General features: G+C 34.9%; 1 protein-coding gene across 2 annotated transcripts; it reads left to right on the plus strand.

The window, feature by feature from the left end:
- The first annotated feature begins 243 nt into the window (after positions 1 to 243).
- On the plus strand, positions 244 to 27,842 carry LOC103027386 (T-cell differentiation antigen CD6). 2 transcript variants are annotated; one of them, XM_007228856.4, is made up of 16 exons: positions 244 to 488; positions 6,724 to 6,774; positions 10,459 to 10,746; positions 12,885 to 13,208; positions 15,540 to 15,605; positions 15,722 to 15,859; positions 18,405 to 18,515; positions 18,786 to 18,908; positions 20,337 to 20,432; positions 20,535 to 20,615; positions 20,721 to 20,804; positions 23,224 to 23,307; positions 23,715 to 23,825; positions 25,401 to 25,484; positions 25,888 to 25,989; positions 27,676 to 27,842. In XM_007228856.4, exons 1-16 carry the CDS (start codon positions 260 to 262, stop codon positions 27,783 to 27,785), a joined length of 2,082 nt encoding a protein of 693 aa, XP_007228918.3. In that variant the 5' UTR covers positions 244 to 259; the 3' UTR covers positions 27,786 to 27,842. The 2 variants fall into 2 exon arrangements, with proteins under 2 accessions (XP_007228918.3, XP_007228919.3); XM_007228857.4 differs by lacking the exon at positions 23,224 to 23,307 and having other exon boundaries at positions 245 to 488.
- The last annotated feature ends 66 nt before the right edge of the window (positions 27,843 to 27,908 follow it).

The following is a 27,908-nucleotide window of genomic DNA, read 5'->3' on the forward strand; positions in this document are numbered from 1 at the left end:
AGTCATCCTCAAAACATGCTGGCCTTCCAGCCTCTTCATCTCTTCATATTATCTTTTCTTCATTTCAAGTCACTAAATAAGCCGCCATCCACTAAAACTAGAACAAAACTCTCGTCGTCATGACCGTTGACCCGTGCAGAATGCAAATAGGGCGAGGGTGTGTGTGTGTGTGTGTGTGTGTGTGAGAGAGAGAGAGAGAGAGAGAGAGAGAGAGAGAGAGGCTTGATGATGCTGCTATCACTCTAGTTGTGGAAACCACATGTTGCAAGTGTGCAGATGCAGGTTGGAGCTGCAGGGTCACACATTTGCAGCCAATACTATTTGTGATAAGATACGTGAGCACAGGCGGTACGGCAGTCTGCTGCTGAAGCTTCTCAGACTCATTTTCCATGAAGTGAGAAGAGAGTTGTCTGTCTGTCTGTCAGTCTACTGTGAAATGGAGCGTTTGATGATGGCAGTCCTCCTCTTCACTTTGTGTTCGGCTCAAGGTAAAACAGCCCCTTATTTAATTCTGTTTTATAGACTTTGTAGATGTTTGGGTGTGACATTCTGCACTTTAGGTTCTTCTCCAGTAAAGTATCTTCTGTTTATTCAAATAAAACCCCCTTTTTTCAGGAATATATATTCACTTTCCTTTCCCTTTCACTTTTTCCTTTCCTTTTTCAATGGCTGTGGTATTACATTGGAGGTTGTGCATTATTTCAATTTAGTTTCATTAGTTTCATGTAAATAACAATCGGTTTTGAGTTTAAATTAACTCAGGCACTTCAAAAGACTGAGTGACACGTGAAAAACAGGTCTTTGTACGTCTGTAAACATGAAATGCCATGCTTTGTAGTGGCAGTGCATCGTTGTTTCATTTGTAGAAAATGGGACGTCCTCTAACAGAAGTTTACGTATAGTTTTATGCACATTACCATTTTTTAAAAACTTGATTAATTCATTTCATAAGCTTAGGAAGTGGTCATATGTATTATAATATGAAATATGCATCATGGCTTAAACAACTATTGCTAATTAACTGTTTAAGCATAAAGGAACAGTGGGGTTCGGCCGGAGTTAGGCCAGCAAACTTACAATGGCGACTTGTAACACAGACTGATTTGTAACAAAAACAAACAAGATTATAATAACCATTCTTACTAATCTTATTACACAGTTATTAGCCCCCTATACTCCATAAAATGTGTTACACCATAAAGATTACTAATGGGCAATTACACGCAAAGCAATACCAAAACTGTCTGAGTTGTTCCTTATTCCTTGTACTTTATAACCGTGGTGCTGGAAGCCAGTAAGCACCAGTGGTTCAGACGATGAGTTTAAGATGCATATCTAATGTTCTACACTAAATAGACATTTGTGCTCTTGTTAAAGTGGGGCACATAAGTAATATTACAAAGTGTATACAACATTTTAATTCTAACCATATGAGCCACTCTGAAAAAAGCCAGTTTGTGATGGGTAGACGACCGGGTCAGAACCTCTCCAAACATCAAGCAGGTCGTGTGAGATGTTCCCTGTATGCAATGGTCAGTACCAAAGGCATAGGAGCGGGTTTGATATAGGTTGGGGGGGTGGGCACATTTGCAAAAATAAATGAAATGCTATAGTGACCTAGAACATCATTTGCGTAATTACAGTAAATCACAAAAAAACACCTTTTTTATGTACTTCTATTTATTATTAGTTAAATCCAACTAAATGTCACTTTACAACCTAAACATTTTACTCCACATTACATTTTCTCTTATTAAAACAAATTATGCATAAACATATATATATATGACAAAATTATATTATTATTATTATTATTTTGTCACCCAAACCTTTTTCCACTCTTTTTAAAAAACTGAGTAGCGTTGGGTCCTGTGTTTTTTATTTTTTGTCTACTGGGAGCACTTCTTACAATTGTGTCCTTTCATTAAAAAAATATAACTTTACGTTTCATAGAGATTTTTGGCAGCAGTTAATATAAACGTTACATAATCCAAACCCTGCTAGTCCCAGCAGAATAAGACATTACCCAAAAGTCGCTTTTTTTGCAGTATATTGTTGTTGTTGAGAATCATTGCTTTCATCACTGACCTCGTGTGTTAAGCCGGTGTTGTTCTGAAATCTGCACCCTCGCCAGAAAAAGCACTTTCTCTCAGGAGCACGCACCTATGTCTTCTTGATAAAAGCGGAGATAATTTCTTTAGCTAACTTTAATTAGAACCGCACTTCTGAGAGGGGATGTTTTCCTGGCAGGGGTGCATATTTCAGAGAGTTTTCAAAATAAAAGTTTATTTTAAATTTTTTTTTGCTTTTTCTGCAGTATCATTTTTGGGGGGGACAAATCCATCTATTTCTGATATCCCCCCGGTTCCTACGCCAATGGTCAGTACCATCAAACAGATATCCATGGATGGACAACCAGTAAACCATAGACAGGGTCATGGGCACCCCAGGGTCACTGATGCTTGTGTAAAATAAAAACTAGCACACTCAGTCTGATCCCACCAAAACAGAAACTCAAATTGTTGACAAAGTTGATGCTATGATTTTGTCTTGGGTAATCTGGCCAGGTTGGTCAGTTGGACTTGTGCACTTAATGTGGACTTAATGTTATGGCTGATTATTGGCTATTTGGTTATTTCTATTAACTACTCAGTACTTCTTCAAGCTTAAAACATTTATACTTGCAAGATAAGGATTGACATATGCAGGCTATTAGACTATTTTAAGATGAGTTTAAAAGCTTAATATCTATTCTAAAAACAGAGGTGAAATTTGTTGTGCAAACACACATTTTCTGCCTAGATTCAAAGCAAAATAGTGTTTAGTAATAAAAACTATTTTTTTTTGTGTGTGCATAACTGTAGTGGAAATCTTTTTGATGCTTTAAAAGGTTCTACCTAGAAACGTCTACAAAGCATTTCCGCTCATGTAAAGAAGCTTCTAACCAAAGAACTATTTCAGTGTCCATATGATGCTTAACATTATCATTTTATGTTAAATTTGTACCTTTACAACAGAAAAATTAAAGAGACGTTTGTTTAAAGTTACTTTAAAGTGTTTAGTATGAGTTTAATAGATGATCTATGGCTCCTCAATAGAGATGTCAAATTGTCAAATACGATGATGTTATAACTTTTTTGGGTACCACTTTAAAAAAGGGGCCTTTATAAAGGGTTTATAAATAATTTATAAAGGAGTATATTAATAGTGATTAATTAGGTTATAAACCATTAATAAGCAGCTATAACACATAAATAGGAAGGGCAACAGTGGCCTGTCGTGTACCAAATAGTGATTCCACATTTGTTTATACTGTTAAACCTCAGATTTTACTGGACGCTTATCTTACTTTGTCTTTTCCATTAATAATCATTAACATTTCTGTTAAAAACTTTATTCATTTAATTATAAGAACATATTAAACGACTACTACTAAACTGACTTTCTATATTATTTTATTAGATACGTAAAAAAGTATTTGTTCTTTTTATTCATGTGTTTATTAAGTGCTTATTAATGTTTTTTAAGTATTTAAAATTTAATTTATTAATTTATAACCATTAATAAACTTGTTGTGAACTATTTATAAACCACCTATAAAGGAGCCTTATTTTAAAGTGGTACCATTTTTTAAATTGATAAAAAACATGAATCCTAATAATAGCAGGTCCTAAAGGAAGTCTGCTTGGGATTTGTTTAGCTTTTTACTGAGAAGCTTTACGGGTGTTTTAGTGTAATTATTTCTGTGCGTAAATTCTGTGATAGATTTTGTCATCATGTTACAATATGTCTTGTAACTGTTTTACTAAAAAAATGCTATTTTTTTATGTCAGTAGTATAGTAATTAAATGTAACAAAAAAAAAACTGAAATATTGTAATATTATTTTAGGGCCATATCGCCCACACCTACTCCTCAATAACTTTAAGATTCAACCCTAAGCATAGTGTACGGATTTTCAATATTTCCAACTCAAATATAAAAGGAATAAGCTATTCTTTAAAAAAAAATAAAACAATAACTAAATAAAATAATTAATTAATTGGTCAATACATTATTTAATTTGATTTGATTTAAGGTTAGAATCCAAATGTATTAGATCTATAACCATAAACCATATAGATAGATTTTGGCAATATCCAAAGCTGTGCGTTTTGAAGCCCAGAGATTTCAGTTCTTGGCTACATCATCTTTTTTTAGTCCTTTAGTAAAGTAAAAGGTGAGCTGCTGGTGGTACTTGAGAAAACCTTTGTTCACAGAGAAATCAGCAGCCAAACCTACCTGTGTTCTAACTATAACCCTAACCAACATATTATTTAACAAACTTTTTAAAAAGTTTCTGAGAAAAATGATCTATTTACTTTGGCTGCATAACGTTACAGAGTACTGTATAGTAAAACAAATGTGATTTGTTTTTAAATTCCTTGTTTAGTCATCTTTCTGTCATTCAGAATTTGACAATGTGTTTTTAGTGTTATGGTTCTCCAAAAAAAGTGCATTACTGGCACAAAAAACAAAAAAAAACAAACGGAAGAGCATGTAACAATTTTACTGTAGTTTGTGAGATTTTCACTTAACCCTGTGCATCCTACTGTTCAATTTTGTAACATTATGATACAAAATAAAAGTCATGCAAAGTGTTATTTATTTATGAAAAAAAAATATTTGATGGTTCAGGCTTTAAAGAATGATTTACAGTAATATATTTATGGACATATGAGCATTACACTGTCTTATGTAGATTACTGCTCCTCTGTTTCAGTATTAGCATACCTGATACAGCTCTGGAAAAAACATCTCTAGAATATAATCTAGAGAAAGATAGATGGTCACAAGCCATCAAACCAAGCTGAACAGATTTAATTTTTGCACCAGGAGTGGCATAAAGTTATCCAAAAGCAGTGTGTAAGACTGGTGGAGGAAAGTTATTGTAATAGTAACAGTGATATCTACAAATGTGGAACATTTTTACCCAATTGTCATTGTTGTTTGTTATTGCTGAGACAAAAAAATATACTATTCTCTTTCAAAAATGTGATTGTTTAAGTCACATTTTCTTTGATATGTTAGAACGAGATCTAACATGACTGAAAATGACACATTAAAAGGAGCACAGTTGATATTTTATATTTTATATCAATATGCCATTTATTGTTACTCTGATGAAACAAATCTGTGATAAGTTGATGCCTTGCAAGTTGATGAAGTGATCAGAAAAACGATCCTACTTATGCCGACTGTACAGATCCAAGCACTCTGGTTAAACATCACATTAGTTAACACAGATTTACAGAGCTGAGTTTTAAAAAATGATATGCAGTGTTTTTATAACATTTAAACAACTACATACAAAAAAAGAAGGGTATATTGATACTGATTATCATGTTACCTTTTCATATATCTCCATATAAGCTTATTTTTTATTTTTACAGTTTTTAAAGTGGAGAATAGTAAACTAAACTAAAAATATGTAATATGGTCTCTCCGAATTTTTTTAATGTCAAATAGTGAGTTTTCAGATCCATAGCATCGTATGTTACACACTTGTAATTTAGTAGTGAATATTTTATGCAGTTCCCTAAAGGAAAGAGTTGTGCAGTCCTGAAATACCTAATTTACATTTAGAAAAAGGTAATAATTAATAAATCTATCATTTTAAAACTAAAATCTATGTAGACGTTATTTAAACTACAGTTGTTTTTGTTTAGTTGGCCTTAAGATTCTTTTCATGTGTTAGTCTACAGTTGCTCGTAGTTTTTAAAGTTTAACCGTCAGTTTTTGTTAGAATAAAAATGTTAACTTAATTTAACCTAAAATATGCAACTTTTATGTTTTACTTTTGTGTAGTTCATATTCATAAAGTTTTAAGAGTTCAGAAATTAATATTTGGTGCAATAAGCCTGGTTTTTATGCTTCTTGGCATGTTCTCCTCCATCAGTCTTACACACTGCTTTTGGATAACTTTATGCTGCCACTCCTGGTGCAAAGATTCAAGCAGTTCAACATGGTTTAAGGGCTTTTGATCATCCACCTTCATTTTGATTATATTCCAATTTGGTAAAATCAAAGAAACATAATTGTAAGCAACATAATAAGCAAAAAAAATATACTATATCGTATAGTTACTTGGAGTCGCTTGTGTTTGTGTCTTGGTGTATACGTGTATTAAAGTGTAAAGTGTAAAGCTGACACTAATAAAACCAAAATTACATTTCATCTCATACATTGTGATTAACATATATTTATTCTCCATACAGTATATGTCCATGTTTATTTAGCATTTTTTCTGTTTGTTTTGCTGTAGTTAAGAGTGATTCAGATTCATCAAAGTATTCTTTTTCCATTGTGCTGTGGAGTAAACATGATGCACACTGAGAGACAAATGTCAGAGTGCACTGCTGGAACTGCAACGCTATACATATACCACAGGCCTTACAACTGCACAGAAATCTCCTCATGCAGCCTGTAAACTGTGTCTTATACATATCTGATACATGTCTGATACACTGATCTACTGCGTATCATGGGATACGTATGGAATTTGCTATTGTTGTACCCATTATACCCATTATATTCATATGTTGATGATTACTGTAATCACATAACAAGTGCAACCAGGATAACAACAATAATATTAACAATATTAAAAATAAAAATATCTAAGCTCTGTAAATGCTGCCAAAAATCTAGGCCAAACTATCTCATGTCCTCCTTTTGTCTTTAGGAAGCCGAGGTGCAGCCGCTTCTTCTCACGTCAATCATACAGAAGAACAAAGTAAGTGTCAGTAGATTGTTGTTTTGTTTGTTTGTCTCAAAACTCATTATCACTACTGAAATCACATTGAAACGAACACTGTAAGCAGCAGCATGTCTGAACTATATCACTGCAAAACCACAGCTCTCAAAGCATAAGACCACCCTGGAACAATAACGTTAGATTAAAAGATAAAAAGAGCTAGCATGAGGGCAGACCACTGTTAAATGAAAGTGCACTAATAATAATAATAATAATAATAATAATAATAATAATAATAATAATAATAATGTTCAACCAAAATAAGCATAAGTAACATAAAAATCCTGTTTTAAACAAAGTCATCATACTGGCTTATTCATGCTGAGAAAAACTTAATGGTTCTGAATCAGTTACTCTGACTTTGCTTTTTATAAGTATATGTTTGAGTAAAATGAACATTGTTGTTTTATTCTATAAACTACAGACAATATTTCTCCTAAATTCCAAAAAAATATTGTCATTTAGAGCATTTCTTTGCAGAAAATGAGAAATGGCTGAAATAACAAAAAAGATGCAGAGCTCAGACCTCAAATAATGCAAATAAAACAAGTTTATATTCATAAAGTTTTAAGAGTTCAGAAATTACTATTCGGTGGGATAACCCTGGTTTGTAATCACAGTTTTCATGCATCTTGCCATGTTCTTCTCCACCAGTCTTACACACTACTTTTGGATAACTTTATGCCTTAACTCCTGGTGCAAAGATGTAAGCAGTTCAGTTTGGTTTGATGACTTGTAATAATTCATCTTCCTCTTGATTATATTCTAGAGGTTTTCAATTTGGTAAAATCAAAGAAACTTTTTTAATTTTTAAGTGATCTTTTATTTTTTCCAGAGCTGTATGTGTGATGGGCAAAATTTTAATTATATTAATAACAGAATAAACAAACTATATAACAGAGGTTGCTTTCAGTAAGCAACAATTAATTAAGCAACATTAAAAATAAATAAATACAGATATTTACTTTACTTTTTGCTAATGTGCTACACCTTAAACACTGTCTACCCTTATGCATTATGACCGTGTATTGTTTACTCTGTATAATACAAGTGATTTCTGTTTACTACTTAATTTATCTTAATTCACTTTGTGTAGCACAATTTGTTTAATCTTTTTAATGTCATTATGTTAAATATCACTATTCATTTACTATTTATTTGCTTTTTATTTACTGTTTACTTAAGTACCATTTTACAGCTCTCTGCTTACCACAACACCTATACTGTATACTGTGGAAATGTTTTATCCTCTAAAAAGGTCTTTATCAAAATATTGTGCCTTTTGTCCCTCAAAACTTAAAAATATATATTTAATTATTTTGAGTATTTGTCATAAATATAAGAATTTCACACTTTACATAAATTATATTTCTCAGCTTAATGATATTCATTATTTTTATTTATCTTTTTTATTTCTTGTCATGTGTGTGTCCACCCGGTCAATGCTAACTGCATGGCAGGGTGGACAATTTTAGTAAAAAATATATATTTTTTTATTTAATAAAAATGTGGTTGACCCAGAGTTACAAACATGTTGAATAGTTGAATGGTGAGCTTTTCCTGTAACATACATACATTTTAATTTTCCAAAATATTTTAATTACTGTGATATTTTACCACAGCATGGTGGACACCTTAAGCTTTATTTTAGCTAAGTATGGAGGCAATATGAGGCAGTATGAGAAATATAAAGTGAAATTATTGTTATTAATTACTTAACATGCAGCATGTGTCCCTTAAAAACTATACAGTATAAATGTTGTGATTTCACTGATGGCAGAGGTTACTTTCTTAAAGGGGCCAGTGTGCCACCAAAGATTCTTTAAATATTTAAATATTGTTTAATAGCTTCATATTTTGTAAAATACCTAAGCAAAATAAACTATAGAAATAAATGAATAACTGACTGAAATGTCTTAAGTATTAAAAACATTTAAAACATACAGTTATTTTACTTTATTTAACCTCCTGAGACCTGGACCTGGACATGGTAGCAGCAAAATAGTGCAGCAAGTAACATATCAGAAAGAACAGGCAAAAAAAGGTCATACACTGTAGATCCAAAATAGAGACAGAAGGGCAAGGCAAAAGACTAGTTAAAATAACAAAACAAGCTTGGTAACAAAATAGCAAAACACGAAAGAAAAGCAGAGCAGAAGAGCTAGGGATAAAGGTGCAATACTCAGCAAAGGGGAACAGAAACAGAGGGGTATTTATACAAAGGGAGACAGGAAAAGACACGTGAGCCGGAACGCCGAAGTGTCATCTGGCATGTCCAGTAGATTACTATTATTGCTAACAAAAAAAAATCTAAAATGCCATATGAAGCTAGATATATTATTGTACATAAATAAACTAATTTCAAACATAAAATTGGATGAGAATTTCTTTCTGGCCCATGTTTCTGTCTGGACTGGCTGTAGAAACTTTTGACTGGGCCTGTAACAAGGCTGCACAACGAAAATGGCAAAAAAGACAACACCTTGTCAAAAAAAAAGAGAAAAGTGAAGATGTATTTGTAAGGAAGTATCGTTAAACCATGTTTATATGTAATTTAAACCACTATGCTGTGAACACAAAAGGCACCATATATTTATGTTGACCTCGACCTGTGTTTTCTCAGGTCATCTCACTTGTTCATAAACACATTTGTTATTTTATCTACATGTATGTAAGAATGTAACCTTGGTCTCATTCTGAAGTTCATAAAATGAACAAATGAGCTGTTCTCTTTATATTAAACTTGACAAATCTATAACTGAAACTCTGGAGAATCTCATAAGCTGCATATCAAACCACAATTGTTGTGTCTAGTTGCCTTCAGTGCTGTAAGCTTTCTAAAAAAAAGTCTTCCCCAGGGTCCTCCCTGCCACAGTTTGACATTTCCACAGGAAGTGACTCACGGGATGTGGCTGTGCTGCAGTTTACTCTTGCAGCTCAGCACAGAGGTTAACTCTATCATATGAACGTGTTTACTGCATCAAAAAGCAAATAAAATAAAGAATTTAGATTTTCTGCAAATGTATTGTAGGCACATGCACTGATCATGAGTTTAGAACATCTCCTACCTTGTATCTCCTTCAAACATTAGATATTTCATCAGGTACGCTCATCATACACATGACCATTATAGACTACACAGTAAATGTGTGGTCTGTAAATTGAGAAGTAAGTGTCTGAGTGTTACTGACAGTTACTGTCTGAGGTCCATGTGTTTGCTGCAGAATTTACCGCATTAACATTAATTTCAAATGTAAAGGAACCCTGATTTATGTATTCTACTGCTTATAAAAGGTTGATAAAGCATTTATAACCTAATTCATTTTGGTAATAAACTCATTTATAAACATAGTCATATTTAAAAGTTATTATTGGGCTAAAATACAAATTGCTAATGACAACTCAAGGCGTTCCTTCAGTATGTAATGCTGCCTTTGTGATTCGGTTACAGAACCCTTCATCACTACACTACATGCTTTAGACAGTGAACAGCAAAGCATCAAGTCAGATAGATAGTTTCAGACACAACTGTTATGTGCACCATTCATAGTGCACCTTTTACCAAACAACTTTTTTTAAATACTGAATTTGCAGTAGTAGCTGTAACATACAGGACTACAACTCACTCTAATTTAAACTAATGTCTCTCCTTATGCACTGAAGGTGAACCGCACACACTCAGTCTTTCCCAGCGTTGCTCTGGAACTCTGGGGACTCTTCAGAATGGCAGCTGGGTGGGAGTCACCCTGAAACCTCTGAGTCTAAATGAAAAGAAAGCCCTGGCCCAGCAAATGTGTACAGACCGGCACTGTGGAGGAGTCTTTAAGTTTAGTGAGAATGGGACAGCACCAAGTAACACCTGCCTGACGGACTGTATCACCAGAAACTCCACACTGCACAACTGCACAACAGCCCCGGGAAACTGCTCCAAAGTGATGGAGGTAGTGTGCGGTGAGTAGTTTCAGCAGCTGCAGGTCAACCAGAAACTTCTGCTCACCCTCTTGCGACATATGGGAGGTAAATCCCGCCAAAAATAAAACTGAAATGAAAACACTAAAATGAAAATGCAAATACCACTTTGCGCTTTCTTTTTCCAAATGTGTGTGAAAATATGTGTGAAAAAGAAAGAAATTAAATCACTTAATTTGCAATTGAATGTTTCACTTGAGAACAGGTCATATGTGACCAAAATAAAATTTAAATTAAAAAGTTTTTTTGCCACAAAAGTTGGAAATCAGCAGCAGCACTAATCTTTCTTTGCGTTTGCCTTTTTATTTTGACACTTAAAGTGCTGTCCACTCCAAAATGTCACTTTGCATTAGATTTTTTCATTTTGTGTTCATTTTAATTCTGGCAGACATGAAGCTTATTCTAATGTTTTTCAATTGCATTTTGATTTAAGTTTTGACATTTATTATGCAGTTCATCAAGAAAAGGAAAGGCCAAAGTAAATCTTTTATTTTTCTTTTCACTATTAGCTTTTTCATTTTAGATTTGACAAAAAAAAATACCTGTATGGTAATGAAAATTTTTATTTTAATTTTTTTTGTTACATATGACCCATGCTGAAGTAAAAAAAAAAAATTGAAAATGAAGAGATTTAATTTCAGTTTCAATATTTATTTATAAGCGGTGTTACTGGTATTATGTATGAGTATTTTCTCAGCTCAATCAGCCATTTAAGCCATTGATAAACCTACAATATTTTACAGACAAATAATTACAACAACATATAAAAGCATTTTAGGGCCACTCTTAAAAAAAAAAGGAACAGTTCACTTTGAGAATAAAGTCGTAATATTACGAGAATAAAGTTGTAGTATTTTAAGGGAAATGTAGTTCTAACTGCTTGGGAAAGGGGCCATTTTCCTCCCATAATCTGAGGGCTGCTGTGATTACCATCAGTTATCTACATTTATATCCTGCTGCTTATTAATGCTCTAGTGTTACAGTTAGATAATACAGTGTCCAAATTTTGCTGTGGTGCGATCCCGGTAGCCGAGCCTTCAGCTCTCCACCAAGAGAAGCCTCCTATATGTGGAGAGTGCACTCTGCCACTTTAATCTCGAAGTAAACTGTTTATTTTTTTTAACATGGCCCTAAAACGCTGATGTAACAAAACAGAACACAGAATGAAACTTACAAAAATGAACAACTATGAAAGTTAACCACGAGAAAAATAATAAATGATAATTATTCAGGGTTTGTACAGTCACGAAATACCTGGAATTTCAAAATAACAATTTCCAGGAAAAATCAAAATACCCAGAAAGTTTGAAAAAAGTCATGAAGATTTCTCTACATGTTTATCGATGGAGAAGAACTATTTATAGAAGAAGAACTATAGCTTACAAATACATCAGCTCAGAGTTAGTTCAGTAATTTAGCCATACACAATGGAGCTTTTAGGATTTGACACACATTTTTATTATTTAAGGATTGTGTGTCAACATTGCTTAAAGAAATGTTTTTTTATAAGATTAATTTTAGCCCTACTGTAATCTTTTTTTTATTATAGTTTTAGTTGATTTTTGGTTTTATTGTCCATGTCTGCACTGATGTTTTAAAAATCGTATGTTGATGTAAATTTGTCTTGAAGGTATGGAAAAGTCATGGAAATTTATTGGTTAAAAAGTGTATGAACCCCGATAATTAAACCTAATTAAGGATTAAATACAGTTGGTATCAACTGTTCGTATAATAATAAAATGTAATAGTGAATAATAAAATATGATGTTAGAATAAAATGTATAAAAAATAGGCTTCTAATGCAATGGGCATTAAAAAGCAATAAACAATATATAGTTATAGTTAATTTGAATTAATTTTATAAAGATATTGTATTTTTATATTTTTTCATCACTGAAACATAATTCAGTTATTCAGTTTCTTCAAATTCAACACAAAAATCCACTTTTAATAACAACGGCAGTCTCAGATTGTCTCAATAGATTGTTAGTAAAAGTACATTTATCATGCAGCAACAATGATCCTCATTGAGTGGATTTAAGACCCTAATGAAAGTTTATGGTTGTGTCAGGTCTGTCTCTTTTCTTAGTGGTCTGAATAAGTCTGTGTTTGTCCTTCAGAGCACCAGGCTGTCCGGCTGGGTCCAGATCAGTCCAGTAGCTGTGCAGGACGAGTGGAGTTGATAGAGAATGGCGAGTGGGGCACAGTGTGTGATGATGAATGGGACATAAGAGCAGCAAATGTGGTGTGTGCCCAGCTGAACTGTGGCACTGCTGTCAGTGTGACGGGTGAGGGACATGTTTTCGGCCCTGGTAAAGGACCAATTCACATCAGCAAACTCAACTGCTTTGGGGCAGAGAGCAACCTGTGGCAGTGCCACACTCAGGGGCACAACGAAAGCAACTACTGCGGCCACAAAGAAGATGCTGGAGTGGTGTGCTCAGGTACAGGAAGTTAAACTGCTGTCAGCGTATCTTAAATAAGAATATTATAAGATTGTTTATTATTTAATTTAGTAATTATATGATGAATTAACAATAAAGTCTCATCTGTTTTCAATATAACTTAAATATAACAGATCCTGCATCCTTTACAATGGACATCATGTATTTTCTTTAGTGTTTGGTTGCACATAACACTATTTGAGAGCTGCTCTCCATCAGAATAGACCATGAACCAGCCAATGAACAAGTTTATAAACCAATAAAACAGTAACTTGGCCCCCTGTTGCCCACTGTACTGGAAAAACAGTAGTACTGTAGCCATTGAGGCAAAGTAGGAGCTAATTTTCACTAATTTTATGTGATTTAGAACACTTTTTAATCATGCTTTTTTGTTATTCCAGGTTACAGTTGTTAGGTGCAGGATTTTGTCATCTTCCTCTATTATATTACTTAAATGGTCTAAATATCCCTGAACTGTTAAGGTGTTCATACTGAAGAATAAGAACATAAACCTAGCCTTTCCTGTTGTATCAAACTCATTTTGAACTACTGAATAAAACGTACAACCTGGAACAGCTAAACACATGCATTCACAGTGACTCATCCCATCCAGTAGAAATCAAAACATGAGTGGTTCATTTTTCTGTCACTTCCATGTTGACTCACTGTATGCCTTTGCATACTTCCTGCAAAATGTAGCTTGCGAGCAATGCACAAATCCGAAAGCACCTTCCCAAGCAAAATAGTTTGCAAATGTTTTGCTGTTTCATTTAGCTAGTCGCGTACATTCCTCAGAAGTCATGTGATGCTTTATGCATCTTCCATTCCAGACTTTGTTGTTTTTTTCCCTCGCTTTTACAAAGTTTTATAAGAGATGTGTTTTCACTTTTGGCAAGTTTCCACAACTTCCCTCCATGAGAATATGTTTGTCTTCGTAATCTCTCAGCAACAAACCATATAGGTGATGATACCACTTTACCTACACCGACAATTCATTCCTCAAAGTCCCATGCCCATGTTTGATTCATAGCTTGCCTCTGTTTTTATCTGACTTTACAGGCTTTGATGCATAGTGTCTTCACCTGCCGAGCTTTTCTCTCTTGCCCTTTTTCTTGCATGTTGCACCTGCTCGTTCTAAAAGAAGATTTCTGGGATATTGTATGGAATATTGTACATATTTGATTCAAATGCAGTAGACTCACTGAATTTGTCATAGGCGGGACCTCTGTAGTAGCTTGTTCTGAAGAGATAAATCTGTTAGACCTGTCACTGCCTGTCAGCCTGCCAATTACTCTAGTTCACACGTGAAAGACTCCAGTTCCCAGAATTCACTTGCGCTCAGTCCTATTTTGTACAGCTATTCTACCTCACGCTTTCTCTGTACTTTTTTTCTTTTTGTGCTTTTTGACCACTCTCTTGCCTAGCCCTTTGTTTATTTATTGTTCTCTCTAGTTATTGACCTTTTTTTCTGTTTACCGACCATCCTTTTGCCTAGCCCTTTTATTCTTGTGTTTTTGGACTACTAGAGTATGACCTCCTTTGCCTAGACACACTCTGGAAGATGTTGTTAGTTTACGCTACCATTCTAATACTGACCCTGCCTGCCCCTGACTTTTCATATCTGATTAATCCTGTTGTTAATAAACTATTTGTTTTGTATCCGTGCTTGTCTGTCCCATGTTTGGCTCCTGTGACAAAATCATTCTGTGGAGCATCATAGTATTTTGTATTGAGCTGTTCTATCATTCCCATAAACTTTCATGCTAATGTCAGCCTCTGTAAAATGTAATTAAGCTTCAGTTTAAATCACATAGGTAATGTAGAAATTTGGCATACAAAAAATGCTAAATAACAGACAGGTTTCCCATGTTTGGTTCAAAGCAAAGCTTGCCTCTTTTTGTTACCAGCCAATCACAGGCTTTGTTCCATAGTGTCTTCATCTGCAACGCTTTGTCAAGTCTTTTAATGTGTTTTTTTCCATGTTATGTTATGTCACAGTTTGTTTATGCCAGGACAATACTGTCTTCTCAATAGTAAGCTTAGGCCTTTAGACCTTTAGTCCAGCTACATGGCTTTATCAACTTAGATAATATCTTTTTTTTGTATTGAACTGCAGAATTTTAGTAAAACTTTTTTCATTTGTTTAGTTTAAGTAATTGAAGTATAATATAAAACAAAAATGTAATTTATAGACATATATTTTTGTCCATACTGCATTTAGGGTGCTATCTCTTAGTTCTGCATTTACTGTGCTGTCACTGACCTCCAACAGCCAACGAGAAAATCTGGCACAGCTGTCAAACCTAATTTCAAGCATTTCCTCTCAAACAGGAAGCCAAACTGTAACAGTTGCCCCAGTCAACACAACTGAACAAAATATAACCAACTGGGCCTCAGGTAATGTCTACACTAAAATACTAACATTTTTCATTTAGTTACAGAAAAAACAGTGACTTATGGAATGTGCATTGCATTAAAATTGCATTAACATATCCTTCTCTCTCTCTCTTCAGAATCTGTTACAGAGACTGTAATGTACAGGAGCAGCAGACTGTCAGCACCGGTGTGGGGCTGCATTGTTCTGTCTACAGTTCTGATCTTAGTTTTATTATCAAACGCTGCTCTTTTCAAACACTACAAAAGAAGACAAGGCAAGTACATCCAGCATGATCACAGCTATCCATATCACACGGAATAAAGAAGTAAGCACATATTTTAGAATAAGGCCCAATCCCATTTTACCCCTTGGCCCTACCACTTACCCCTACCCCTTCTTTTCGAGTGTAACCCTTTCCTTGGAACAGAGTTAGAAAGGGAAGGGGTAAAATCCTCCCCCTAAGAATTAGGACAACCCTTCAAGCACCAATACGTAATCAGGAGCGCTAAAGTTTAGTAAACTAGCTGCTGGTTAACTAGTTAACTTTAGGGTATTTCATATCTTCAGAAAGGTGCAGAAATTATTATTGCCTATTCCTTAATTGAGCTTTGATTAGATTTACTTTATTTTATTTTCCTGTTCCACCTTAAATGCTGCAGCCCCTGCTGTCTGTTACACCATTTAAGGTGGAACGGGAAAGTTAGCTAGCTAGCTAACTCCTGAGACAAACTACTAGCAATTTTTTGTTATGCTTTATATGAAGACTTCAGCCGTAAAACAGTGAAACTACACATAAAACAATGATAATATAGTGCTAAAATACTTACATTTGTGGGTTTCTTACCATTGATTTTCATACCCCATTTTTTAAAGTGTGCCTCAAAAAAATCTTAGTTTGAAGGGCTCATAAGCCCTATCTCTTCCCCCCTACCCCTCCAGTCTAACAAGAATTAGGACAGACTCACAACAGAGGGGTAAGGGTAAGGGGGTGGGGCCAAGGGGTGACAGAGTATTGGGCTATTAACAATAAAAAATATAACACTACCTACCATTTAATAAGTAAATTAAGTGCCAACAAAACCAATAGCAAAAAGAAAAGAATGTGCAACACTTCAATTTTCCATTTATGTGTAATTCATTTTTTTTATTGAAACAAAAGTTTAGTTTAGTGTGACAGCATGATACATTTGTATGTATTTTTTTGTAACCAAACTGGCCTTACGTTACATTTGTACATTGGCTTAAAACACCCCCAATTTAGAAACCTTCTAGAATGTTCAGAATTAATCAGTTCACATAATCTTATTGTATTAAAAAAAATAAGGTAAATTATGTACTTTTTTGCAACTGTAGTGAAGGGATTTAGGTTGATTTATTTGGAAGCACATGACACTATTCTAATATCTCATCTTTACTCTGCATTATACATTTTTAAAATAATATAGGCTCTCAAATGCATTGTAAAAAGACATTTTAAACATTCAGGGCTTAGCCAAAATGTCCAGGACTATGCTCACCTCAGAAGATTTATCTTTCCATTTACAGCAGCTAAATAAACTTTTTTTGAGAAAACAGACTGCCAAAACAAATCCGTACATCCTTTATGGAAATATTTGTAGCTTGGTCTGAAGAGCCAAATCATTCTCTAAATTTCATGATTCCTAAACCATTTCCCCCTGATTCATGCCTATTTAAAGTAGCAGTCCGTATTATTTTGTCTCTAAACTAAATTTTGTCTGAGTTTAGAAGGGAAGAACAAAATACTGTGTCTGCGGACACATGAGATTGGCAGATGCATTCTGGGGATTGTAGTGCTAAAATGTGACTGGAAGCATGATGTCAAGGTTTTGGACTACATATTCAGGGCTTTTCAGAAAACATCCAGGGCTTGAGCCCCATAACTACAGAGCCCGGGAGGGGCTGTGTATTAAAAACATTTAATTGAGCAAACGATACAGCAGTTCATGCTCATGATTTCTTTTATCCGTAGTCACAATTTATTTATTTTGAGCTAACGATTTTTATGTGCACTACGACAAGAAGCTTGGAGGGAATTGGCTTCCCCGCCGCAAGACGCCTCCTGTGTGGGAAGAGTGCAATCAGTACATCACGCAGCTTATTAATAACCAAAGGAACACAAGTACAGTCAATTCCAATCACAAGTAAAGGAAATAAACATTTTGCAGATGCAAAATGACAGTATGTGTGCTATATAAACCTTATTAAGACAAACTTATGATGCAATGTGGAATTGTGTTTATTAATTTCTCAATATCTTTCAGTCAGCCTCCAAGGAAAGGCACCCTTTCTTAAATCAGCTAACATCATTATTACTTTCACGATACTTAGATTTCATCTATATATCAATCTTTGTAGACAAAAAAAAAACACATAAGTCAGAAAATATTGCTTTAAAAATGAATAATTCTTTGTTTTTTGTCTTTTCATATGAGGCTTGTGAAATGTTTCTTATGCAGGACACTGTGGATATGACAATATGCAGATCTTCAGTCTGTTTTATCAGATATAGAAACAGCATATGTTATACATGAAATGCAAATTCCGTCTGAGCTTTTTGTTGTAGTGCGTATAAAAATCACTAGCTCAAAATAAAGAAATTGTTTGCTCAAATTAAAGAAACCGTGAGCACGAATTGCAAAACGATCACTCGAATGAAAGAAAACGTGAGCATGAACTGCTATATACTGCTATAATAATTAATATTTTTGATCCACAGCCCCTTCTGGGCTCCAAACATAACTCACTCGCTTTGCTTATTAATTTCAAGTATAATTCTTTGCCATTTTCTGTGTTTACAGCTTGTGTGATTCATCAAAGTCATCATAACTCAAACACAGGAGAAGATGGAACCATGAACAGTCTCCATGCTGTCAATTCTCATGCTGTTACTGTACAAACATCTGTATATGGTAAGTGTCCTTATATCTGATCAGTGCATTAATCTAAAGTTCTGTTAAAGAAGCATAATCAAGATAATAAGTTCTTGATCTACTAGATTTTGCACTTACTTTCAGACTACCCTATAGAAACACCTTTTGAATCAATGTTGTTGTTGTTGTTTTTTTTGTATAAATGATGTTGACTGTATACTGTAAGAATTATTTTAAATATTGAAATATTGGTCAGTAATTAAAGAACAGAGACTTACTGTTTCCACTGCCCACAATTACATTCCACAGCTGAATCTGAAGCCAGGAGACCCTCACTGCATGATGACACCTCTGAGACCTCGAGTGACTCTAATTATGAACATTATTATAACTATAATGCCCAGTCCCCACATGAAGTGGATGCCATACAGAGTAAGTTCTCCACAAACAAACAAACAAACAAATTAAAACATTAAATCACGAATTAAACCAAGACATACAGTTGCAAATGAAATGATTCAACCCCAATTGCAATCTAGCTAATTGGTGAAATTTATAAAGTTATAAAACACAGTAGTACAGTAGTACTAACAGTAGTAATATTAAATAAAATAATACTGCCGTTTTTAAACAAAGCTGATATTCTGGTCAAGTTCTGCAAAATTTCTCCATATATTGTACGATTTGTCATTTATGTAATTATCATGACAGGCAGGCCTAAATCTAATATAATTAAAATCAAATAGAATAAATCTAGCATTTTAAAACAAAGTTGACATACAGATTCACATTAATAAACTCGATAAGTTAAATTTGTATTTTTTTTGTATGATATGTCAATAATGTCATTATTGTGACAGGCCTATTTAAAACAATAAATTTTGTTGATATATACTAAATAGTATTTGTAATTTGTTTTGTCTTTCAGTTGTTGATGACATAAAACACTGACAGAACTATTAGGCTTCCTCAGATGTAGCATGGAATCATAACACAAGTTTAAAAAAATTAACTTGGCCTGACGGAAATTTCTCTAACTGGACCATACTCAATTCTAATTTAATACCCCTGCCATAAAAGATTGTTGGTGGGAATGCTGCACACAAACCCAAAATCATTAGTGAAGTTGAGGCCACTGCCCACAAGGCTTCGGCTAAGATTTCTCAGGAATGTTGCCAGAAGCTAGTTTCTGATTATGCCTCATTTTTGCGCCAGATTAGAACAATGCATGTGTGCTCTACTAGGTACTAAAGATGATTGTCATGAAGGAGTTCAATTATTCTGTGTTCAGTTAGTCTGCACTAGTTATTACCGTGTTTTTTTTACACTATAAGGGGCACTTAAAATACTTCATTGGCCTGTAGCCTGCTGCTAACCCCGGCTAGCACTGCTGGAGCAGCATAAGCATTGCCCACTAACTGAGCTAGCTCTTTCACTGTTCAGAGGGAAGTATATCAGACTGTAGCCTGCGTGTTTACCGTGTTAAAACAAGCTACGTGGAACAAATCTAGTAGATAATATCGCCCTAGGTTACTGGAACACTCAGGGTTAGCTGCTAATGCTCCAGCCTTAGTGCTGGAGAAATGTGTCAATCTAAGCTTACTGTAGTGTCTCTTGAAATGCTCTGTATAATCCAGTGCACCTTATGTATGAAAATAGAACAGAAAAGAAACGTACATTAATAGTGCGCTTTACAATCCTGTGCACCTTATAGTGTAAAATATCTGGTAAAAGGAAATTTATGGAAACAAAATCACTTGCAAATCTGTAAATTTTGCTTGGGCACTTATTTTGCAATAGAACCTATAGGCTATACTACTTTGATTGTAATTGCATTGCTAAAATCTGTTCATCTTCCAGTCACAGATGAAGCGCCGGTGGTTAGTGCAGAGTGCAGTAAAACACAAGAAAATCCCTGTATTAAGGAAAGCCCTCTAAAAAACATGACGCCAAGTTGTAAGTTGCTTCATATCATATGTATGATAAAACCACATAATCAATATAGTGAATTCTATAGAGAGATTAATGCGCTCATGACCCTTATCTGTTGGTATACAGGTGAAGACCATGATTCAGAAAGCACATCTTCAGGGGAATGTTATGAAAACCCACCCAATGAGGAGACACCTTTGAATTCAGGTCAGCTGAAACTCACAAACCCTTGTCTTTCAAACAACCTAAATGGCCGAAACCTGTATGACGTGCACTTATGATGATTTTCATATGATCTTCTCATTTATTTAGAAGATGCTTCCCAGCTTTACCCTGAGCACTCACTGCAGATGCCACCACTGCAACATCAAGCATATCAACCAGCTAAAAGTAACTGTAAGTTAAATATGTCCTTTTTTTTAAACTTTTTTAAATACTTTTTTCTATCATGTCATGTCCTCTTTATATATTTGCTTGTTTTGTGTACCAAGAGAAACTCTACCAATTTATTTGCATGACTTACTACTTCCAACCCTATTTCCTGCTCCCCCTTTTTTTCTATCTCTTTGCCATTACTTCCCTTTGGCCTCCTTTAGGCTTTTTAAAAAAATGCTTTCGCCTTGGACTTCCGCTAGCATCCGCTAAATGTAGTGTAATGTAATGTAATGTATTCTTAGACTGTTTATTACTGTGTCTTTTACATTGATTTTATCCCTATCCTTGGGGTATTGGTTTGTTTCCGAGTGGATACAAAAATGTAATTCCACATCATTTTTGAGCTTTTCTATTGGTCCATTGCCGAGTAGCATCACAGCACACTCTGAGGAAAGCGCAGCGACTCAGTTCCAATACATCAGCTCACAGACGCAGCCTTGTGCTGATCAACATCACCCTTTGGAGTGATGTGGGGACAGAGCGCCATCTACCCACCCAGAGAGAGAGAGCATAGCCAATTTTTCTCTCTCAGGGCTCCGGGAGCCGAGGGCAACTTACATGAACAGGATTCAAACCAGCAATCTCTTGATTATAGTGCCAGAGCTTAGCCCGCTGGACCACGCAGGGCCCCCATCATAAAACTTTAATACAATGTTAAGAACAACTGCCATATAATGATATACAAGGCTTTGCTTGACAGCAATAGAATCCTTCTTGCAGCAGAACTTATATTTCAATTTGGCAACCTGATTGGTTATATTCAAACTGTTGCAGAATTAAAGAAGAAATCTGGTGTAAAATGGACTTAGGATGTAGTGAAACATGATAAGTATAAACTAAGGTCTAATAGTCCACCTCGATTAACTCCCAGCATTTCAATAAACAACGCTTTTAGGCTTCAGCACACAGCACACACACCGCAGGCTGAATGAGAAAACGGAGGAGAAGCTGATTACAGCTTTTTCAGGCTTTTTTGAGCTTTAAGAAACCCCTTTGTGAGATAACAGACGAAGGAGCAGCTGGTCCTGAACTGGATGTTTTAGCAGGGTTTACCGGTCGATAAAAAAGAACAGCGTTTCGTTCATACACAGCACTGAACTACAACTCTACACATTCTTGCTGGCGGCAGATAAACTGCTTGCTCTTTCAGGAGACACGCCCCAAAGCGGTGAGAGAAAGGTGGAGAAAGCGATTGGGAGCGATGCCGCGTCACTGCAGTGTGAACAAGAAAAAGTTACACTGCTTTAAATGAACACTGTCAGAATTAACCCTTGTGTGGTGTTCATATTTTTGTTACTCGTTTACTTTGTTACTTGTATTTAATTCAGCAAAATGAAGCAATTCTACATTAAAATGCTTTACACATGCTTGCTTCACCTAAATTGCAAGCAATATAAACAGCTTACATGGTTAATATTTGCCCTTTACCTTTTTTATGTTACATTTCTTTCAAAAAGTGCTACTCTTTTTTTATTAGTTTTTTTTTATAAAATGTAAAAGAAAATGAATTAAACTCAAGATATGAGTAGAAAATTTGTTTAGTTTCAAATTTACAAATGAAGCAATGTTTATTAGCCCTTGGCCAAACATACTGTATGTAATATAAATGTGTGTGTGTGGGGGGGTTGGGTGTACGTACAGTGTGTGTTTATCGAAAATATATGATATATGTTTTTCACAAAAAAATGAGCCAATGCCAATGAGTTTGAGTTAGAAAAAATATTTTTTTAGTATCATTTGATGAAAAATGAAAACGGGTCCCACAGACCCGAACACCACACAAGGGTTAAATCCTTCTCTGTAGTTTATCGGTTTGGGTCCGCATTGGACAACGTCTGGGTCCGGACCCGGACCGCAGTCTGCCTATTAGTGACCCCTGTTCTAGAGGTATTTTCAGAAACAGCTTTTCAAAATAGTGATTTTTTTTTGCATGGACAAACCTATGCCCCTATCACTAGCATTGTAAGCCTGTTGGGTGCATCAGCTAAAAGTGCTGGAGGTGAACGGAGGTGGGTCATTCAACAAAAGGCAATCTATTATGAATAACTAGATTTAAATAAGAAATAATTTTATTATTGTGTGATACCTTACACGTGAGTGGGTTTATACACTGACATGCAAAAAGTCATGGAATAACAGTTTGACTGTTACGAGGACTTTTTAAGACCAGATTTCTCCCTTCTTTCTCCCTTTTTTATCAAGACACTGCAAAATCATATGCGACACACATTATAAATGTTAGCAGGGCTTTCCAGTGACACCCAGACATTTTTCTGTTTCAATAGTACATCAAACAATTAAAGAACTTACTTGATTATACTGTTGAAATTAAAGATCCATTAAATTTTCACTTTATTTTTTTTTTTATTCTGTGAAACAGTGGAGGCGAGTGATTCGGACAGCACATCTTCTGGTGAATGCTATGAAAACATAGGCATGGAAGCTGAAGCTTTTGTCCAACAATGTGAGCTCAAGTGTTCTTTAACTTAAAATAAAGCCAGAATTTAAGCGACAAAATTCAAAATAAAGGTACCAAAACTCTTCTTTTAATTTGGTGTGAACCATGCGCCCTGCAGTTATATATTTCTTTTCAATTCTTTCAGTTCTTTCCCTGGACAATCAAAACAAATCATTTAGGCTTTGACAATTACATGCTTTGCTGGTTTATAATGTATGGCAGTAGTTCTACAGGACTGGAAAATAAAAAAAAACATTTTATTGCATTAATCTATAAACATTTGTTTTGGTTGCCTCTGTTTTTCAGAGTTCATATGAGCTCACTGGTATGCACTACATGGGTGAAAAATCTGAAAATGGCTTTCTCTAACGGCTCCTTTTCTGTAATATGCTTTTGTTTATTTTTTTTTTAAGTGGAGAAAAGCACATCACTTTGTGAGCAGAACCCCCAGAGCCACTACACTCCACAGACAACTTCCACAGAAAACAGCAGCCGTCTTCAAAAAACCGCCCCAGATTTCCAAGGTACTTGTCGCGTGTATCTGTACATTTTTAATGAAGATTTTCCTTCCTTTGTTCTTAAAATTATTTCTATTCAAACAGATGAAAGCGATTGCAGGAGAATGCTAACCTTGTATAGAGTTTTAACCCATAAAATTAAGTAGTAACAGGGCTTTAGTAACAGCTCTGGGAAAAAATAACAGACCACTTCAGTTTCTGAATCAGTTTCTCTGATTTTGCTATTTATAGGTAAATGTTTGAGAAAAATGAACATTGTTGTGTTAATCTATAAACTATGAACAACATTTCTCCCAAATTCCAAATAAGAATATTGTCATTTACAGGGTTTCCACAGGTCCTTAAAAAGTCTTAAAATGTCTGCAATTAATGTCTGATTAATAAAGGTCTTAAATTGTCTTAAATTTACTGTAAATTCCTGTAGATATTACATTTTCAGATGGTGCATTTAATGCCAGTGGGAAAGCATATACTTATGTTAGTGGAGAGCTAGCTAATCTTACCAGAGAGAGAGCTAAAGTTAGCGGCGAGCTAGCTAACATTAGCAGGAAGAGAGCTAAGGTTAGGGAAGAGCTAGCTAACATTAGTGGTAAGCTAGCTAACGTTACCAAGGAGAGAACTAGGTTAGCGAAGAGCTAACTCTAACATTAGCGATAAGCTAGTTAACATTAGCCAAGATCTAGTTAAGGTGTGCAGAGAGCTAGTTAATATTAGCAGTGAGTTAGCTAGCTAACTTGCTAACATATTAACTTCATTGGCAAGCTGGCTAACATTAGTGGCGAGCTAGCTAACTGAAAGGTTAAAATAAGTCTTGACTAAGACTATAATAAATAACACATAATTTTAGGCGGCATAATTTTTTGGTTTTAACTTCCAATACAATAAATTATTTTCTACTAAAGAAATCACAAATAACGTTACATTTTTGGGTGTTAAATTATATATATATTTATCTTAAAAAGGTCTTTAAAAGCATTAAATTTGACTTTTAAAATAGTGCAAGAACCCTGATTTAGAGCATTTCTTTGCCGAAAATGAAAAGGATGCAGTGCTTTCAGACCTCAAATAATGCAAAGATAATAAGTTCATATTCATAAAGTTTTAAGAGTTCAGAAATGTATATTTGGTGGAATAACCCTGTTTTTAATCACAGTTTTCATGTATCTCGGCATGTTCTCCTCCACTTATGCCACTCCTGATGCACAAATTCAAGCAGTTCAGCTTGTGTTGATGGCTTGTGATCATCCATCTTCCACTTTTCAATTTGATTAAATCAAAGAAACTCATCATTTTTAAGTGGTCTTCTATTTTTTTCAGAGCTGTATGTATAGAAAACGTATTTACATTTATTTATGTGTTAAAATCTGAAATCTAGTGCCTGTAGCCACAGATGTAATATACTGTAGATAAATACATTATTATGGACACAATAAGGGCCTTTTAATTAACTTTCTTGGCTGTACTTGGTGGACTGTTAAACACTATGTGATAAAAGTGGAATTTCTTCTCTCTAGAAGTTCTCTGGTTGTACTGTTAAAAATAAAAGAACCATTTATTATTTTCTTTTATTCTATGAAACAGTGGAGGCGAGTGATTCGGACAGCACGTCTTCTAGTGATTGCTATGAAAACGTAGGCGAGGAAGCCGAAGCTTTTGTCCAGACATGTGAGTCTCAATGTTTTTTTTTTAAATGAATCCAGAATTTAACCCACACACTTTAAAATAAGGGAACCAGAAAGGTAATTCTCAGCTGTAGTCCTGGAACCCACTGTACACAGTACAGTTTCACTTATACCTTTAACCTAATCCACTCATTTAGGCCTTGATAATTACATGGTGTGCTTGAGCAGAAAATAATGTAGTGCAGTAGGTCCACAGGACTGATGGTGGGAACTGACTCAATTTTAACCACTCAATTAAGTCTTTACTTGGGGAACCAAACATGATTTTTTATAGTCCATTTTATTTGTTTATTTTTGTGTATAGTTATATCAGTGGTATGCATTGTGTAGCTAAAAAAACAGACAACTGTAATCTATAACTGCAAACATCATCTTTTGTTTTAAAGTGGAGGGAAGCCCATCACTTCATGAACAGCACTGCCCGAGCCACTACACTCCTCAGACGACAGAAAACAGCATTCTTTTTCAACAAAGATCCCCAAATCAAGGTACTTGTCAGGTGTAACCGCAAAGCAGCGTGTGTACTTAAAAGTCTGTCCTATGTAATTCAACTGGCTGAGGCCCATACCACACACTGTTTCACTCCCTCCATTAAAAAAAAAATCTGTCCACACAGATGAATTACATACATTGTTTCATGTCTTTCTGTATGATGTACTGTCTGTACCTCATAAAGAGAGAAATCAAAACTACACACTACTTGTAGCGTGAAAAAGTATTTGCACCCTACAAATTTCTTTTGTTTTAGCTTTTTGTCATACTAATATTTTTACAATTAACATACAAAATTCAATATCAGAAAAAAGATAACCTGAGGTAAATATAAAAAGCACATTTTAAATGATAATTTTATTTATTACCCTGTGTGAAAAAGTGTTTGTCCCCTAAAGCCAATAACTTGGTTGTGCCACTCTTGGCGGCAACAACTGCAATCAGGCTTTTTTGATAACAGTCTTTCACATCTCTGTGGAGGAATTTTGGTCCCCTCTTCTTTACAGAATTGTTTTAATTCAATTACATTGGAGGGTTTTCAGCATGAATCACCTGTCTGAGATCATCCACAGCATCTCAAACAGACTTTGACTAGGCCACTCCAAAACCTTTAAGCCATTCAGAGGTGGACTTGTTTGTGTGTTTTGGATCATTATTCTGCTGCAGAACCCAAGTACACCTGAGCTTGTGGTCACTAACAGATGGCCAGACATGCTCCTTCAGGATTGTCTAGTTTGGTTTGGTTACCTTAATAAATGGAATCATCATTTAAAAAAATGCTTGTCTGGTATTAAAGTTTGTTTAATCTGAAAAATATAAGTGTGACAAAAAAAAAAAACTGTAACGGGATAAATACTTTTCACACCACTGTATGTTGTGTACTATGCAAATCATGAAATTATAGATTTTAAAGTCTAAACAGAGCATTGTAAAAGAGATTTGTAATATGCCAAAATCAATTTAGTGACATCTGTGTGTGGATGATGTAGTTTAATGCCTTGTTTATGTAGTTCTAGAGATTAAGCAACAACAACAAAAAATTCCCCCCACCCATTTTCAAAAAATTTCCATTTTAATGGTCCAATGTTTTGTGTGGAAAAAAAAAAAAAAAAACCTTAAAATATCAGAGTACGCGTGGACAAGTACACACAGTATGGTCAGCTCAAGCTGGTTGACCAGCTTAGATTTTGCAATGGGTATTAGCAACAGTCATGTTTTTGTTCCGGTTTGTTGGTTTAGCTGGTCTACAAGCATGGTCCACCTGACCAAGCCTAATAACCAGTATGAAGAAGCAACCATACTGCTTGACTAGCATGTCTGAGCTAGTCCACTAGCATGTCCAGCATCACCAAACTGGTCCATCATCATGACCAGCATCATGCTGGATGAACAGCAAGACCAACACAATCACAATCAAATACAATACACACTAGTCTAGTCAAGCACTGCTTATCCAAATAGTTTATAAGCACATTGTATGTTTTTATCTGGATTACCAGCCTTTCAACCACCTTTTTGACAAAGAATAGCTAAAGCCATCCAAAGCCAGCTACTATCAGAAGGTGGTCTCAAGCTAGATTTTATGGCAGGGACATGATCTGATGTCTGACTTGATAAAAAAAATAGACAGTGCTGATTTATTCACAGACTAACGCCCGTGTAATTGCTCATTCTCTCTCTAGATGACAGCAGCACATCATCCGATGAAGCGTATGAAAACGTGCCAGACATAGAGGAAGAAGACTGCCAGTCCTCTTCAAGCAATGACTACGATGACGTCGCAGACTGGTAAACTTCAAACTGGTGAAAGTCAAATGCAGAAGCATTGTTTGGACCTGGGCAAGTGACGCAAGCTAAAATCAGCTAACTGAAGTTCTCAAAGACTGCTAGCATATATTTATTCACTCTGTGGCCG

This window comes from Astyanax mexicanus, chromosome 6 (assembly GCF_023375975.1).
Source record: "Astyanax mexicanus isolate ESR-SI-001 chromosome 6, AstMex3_surface, whole genome shotgun sequence".
In the NCBI taxonomy this organism is placed as follows: domain Eukaryota; kingdom Metazoa; phylum Chordata; class Actinopteri; order Characiformes; family Acestrorhamphidae; genus Astyanax; species Astyanax mexicanus.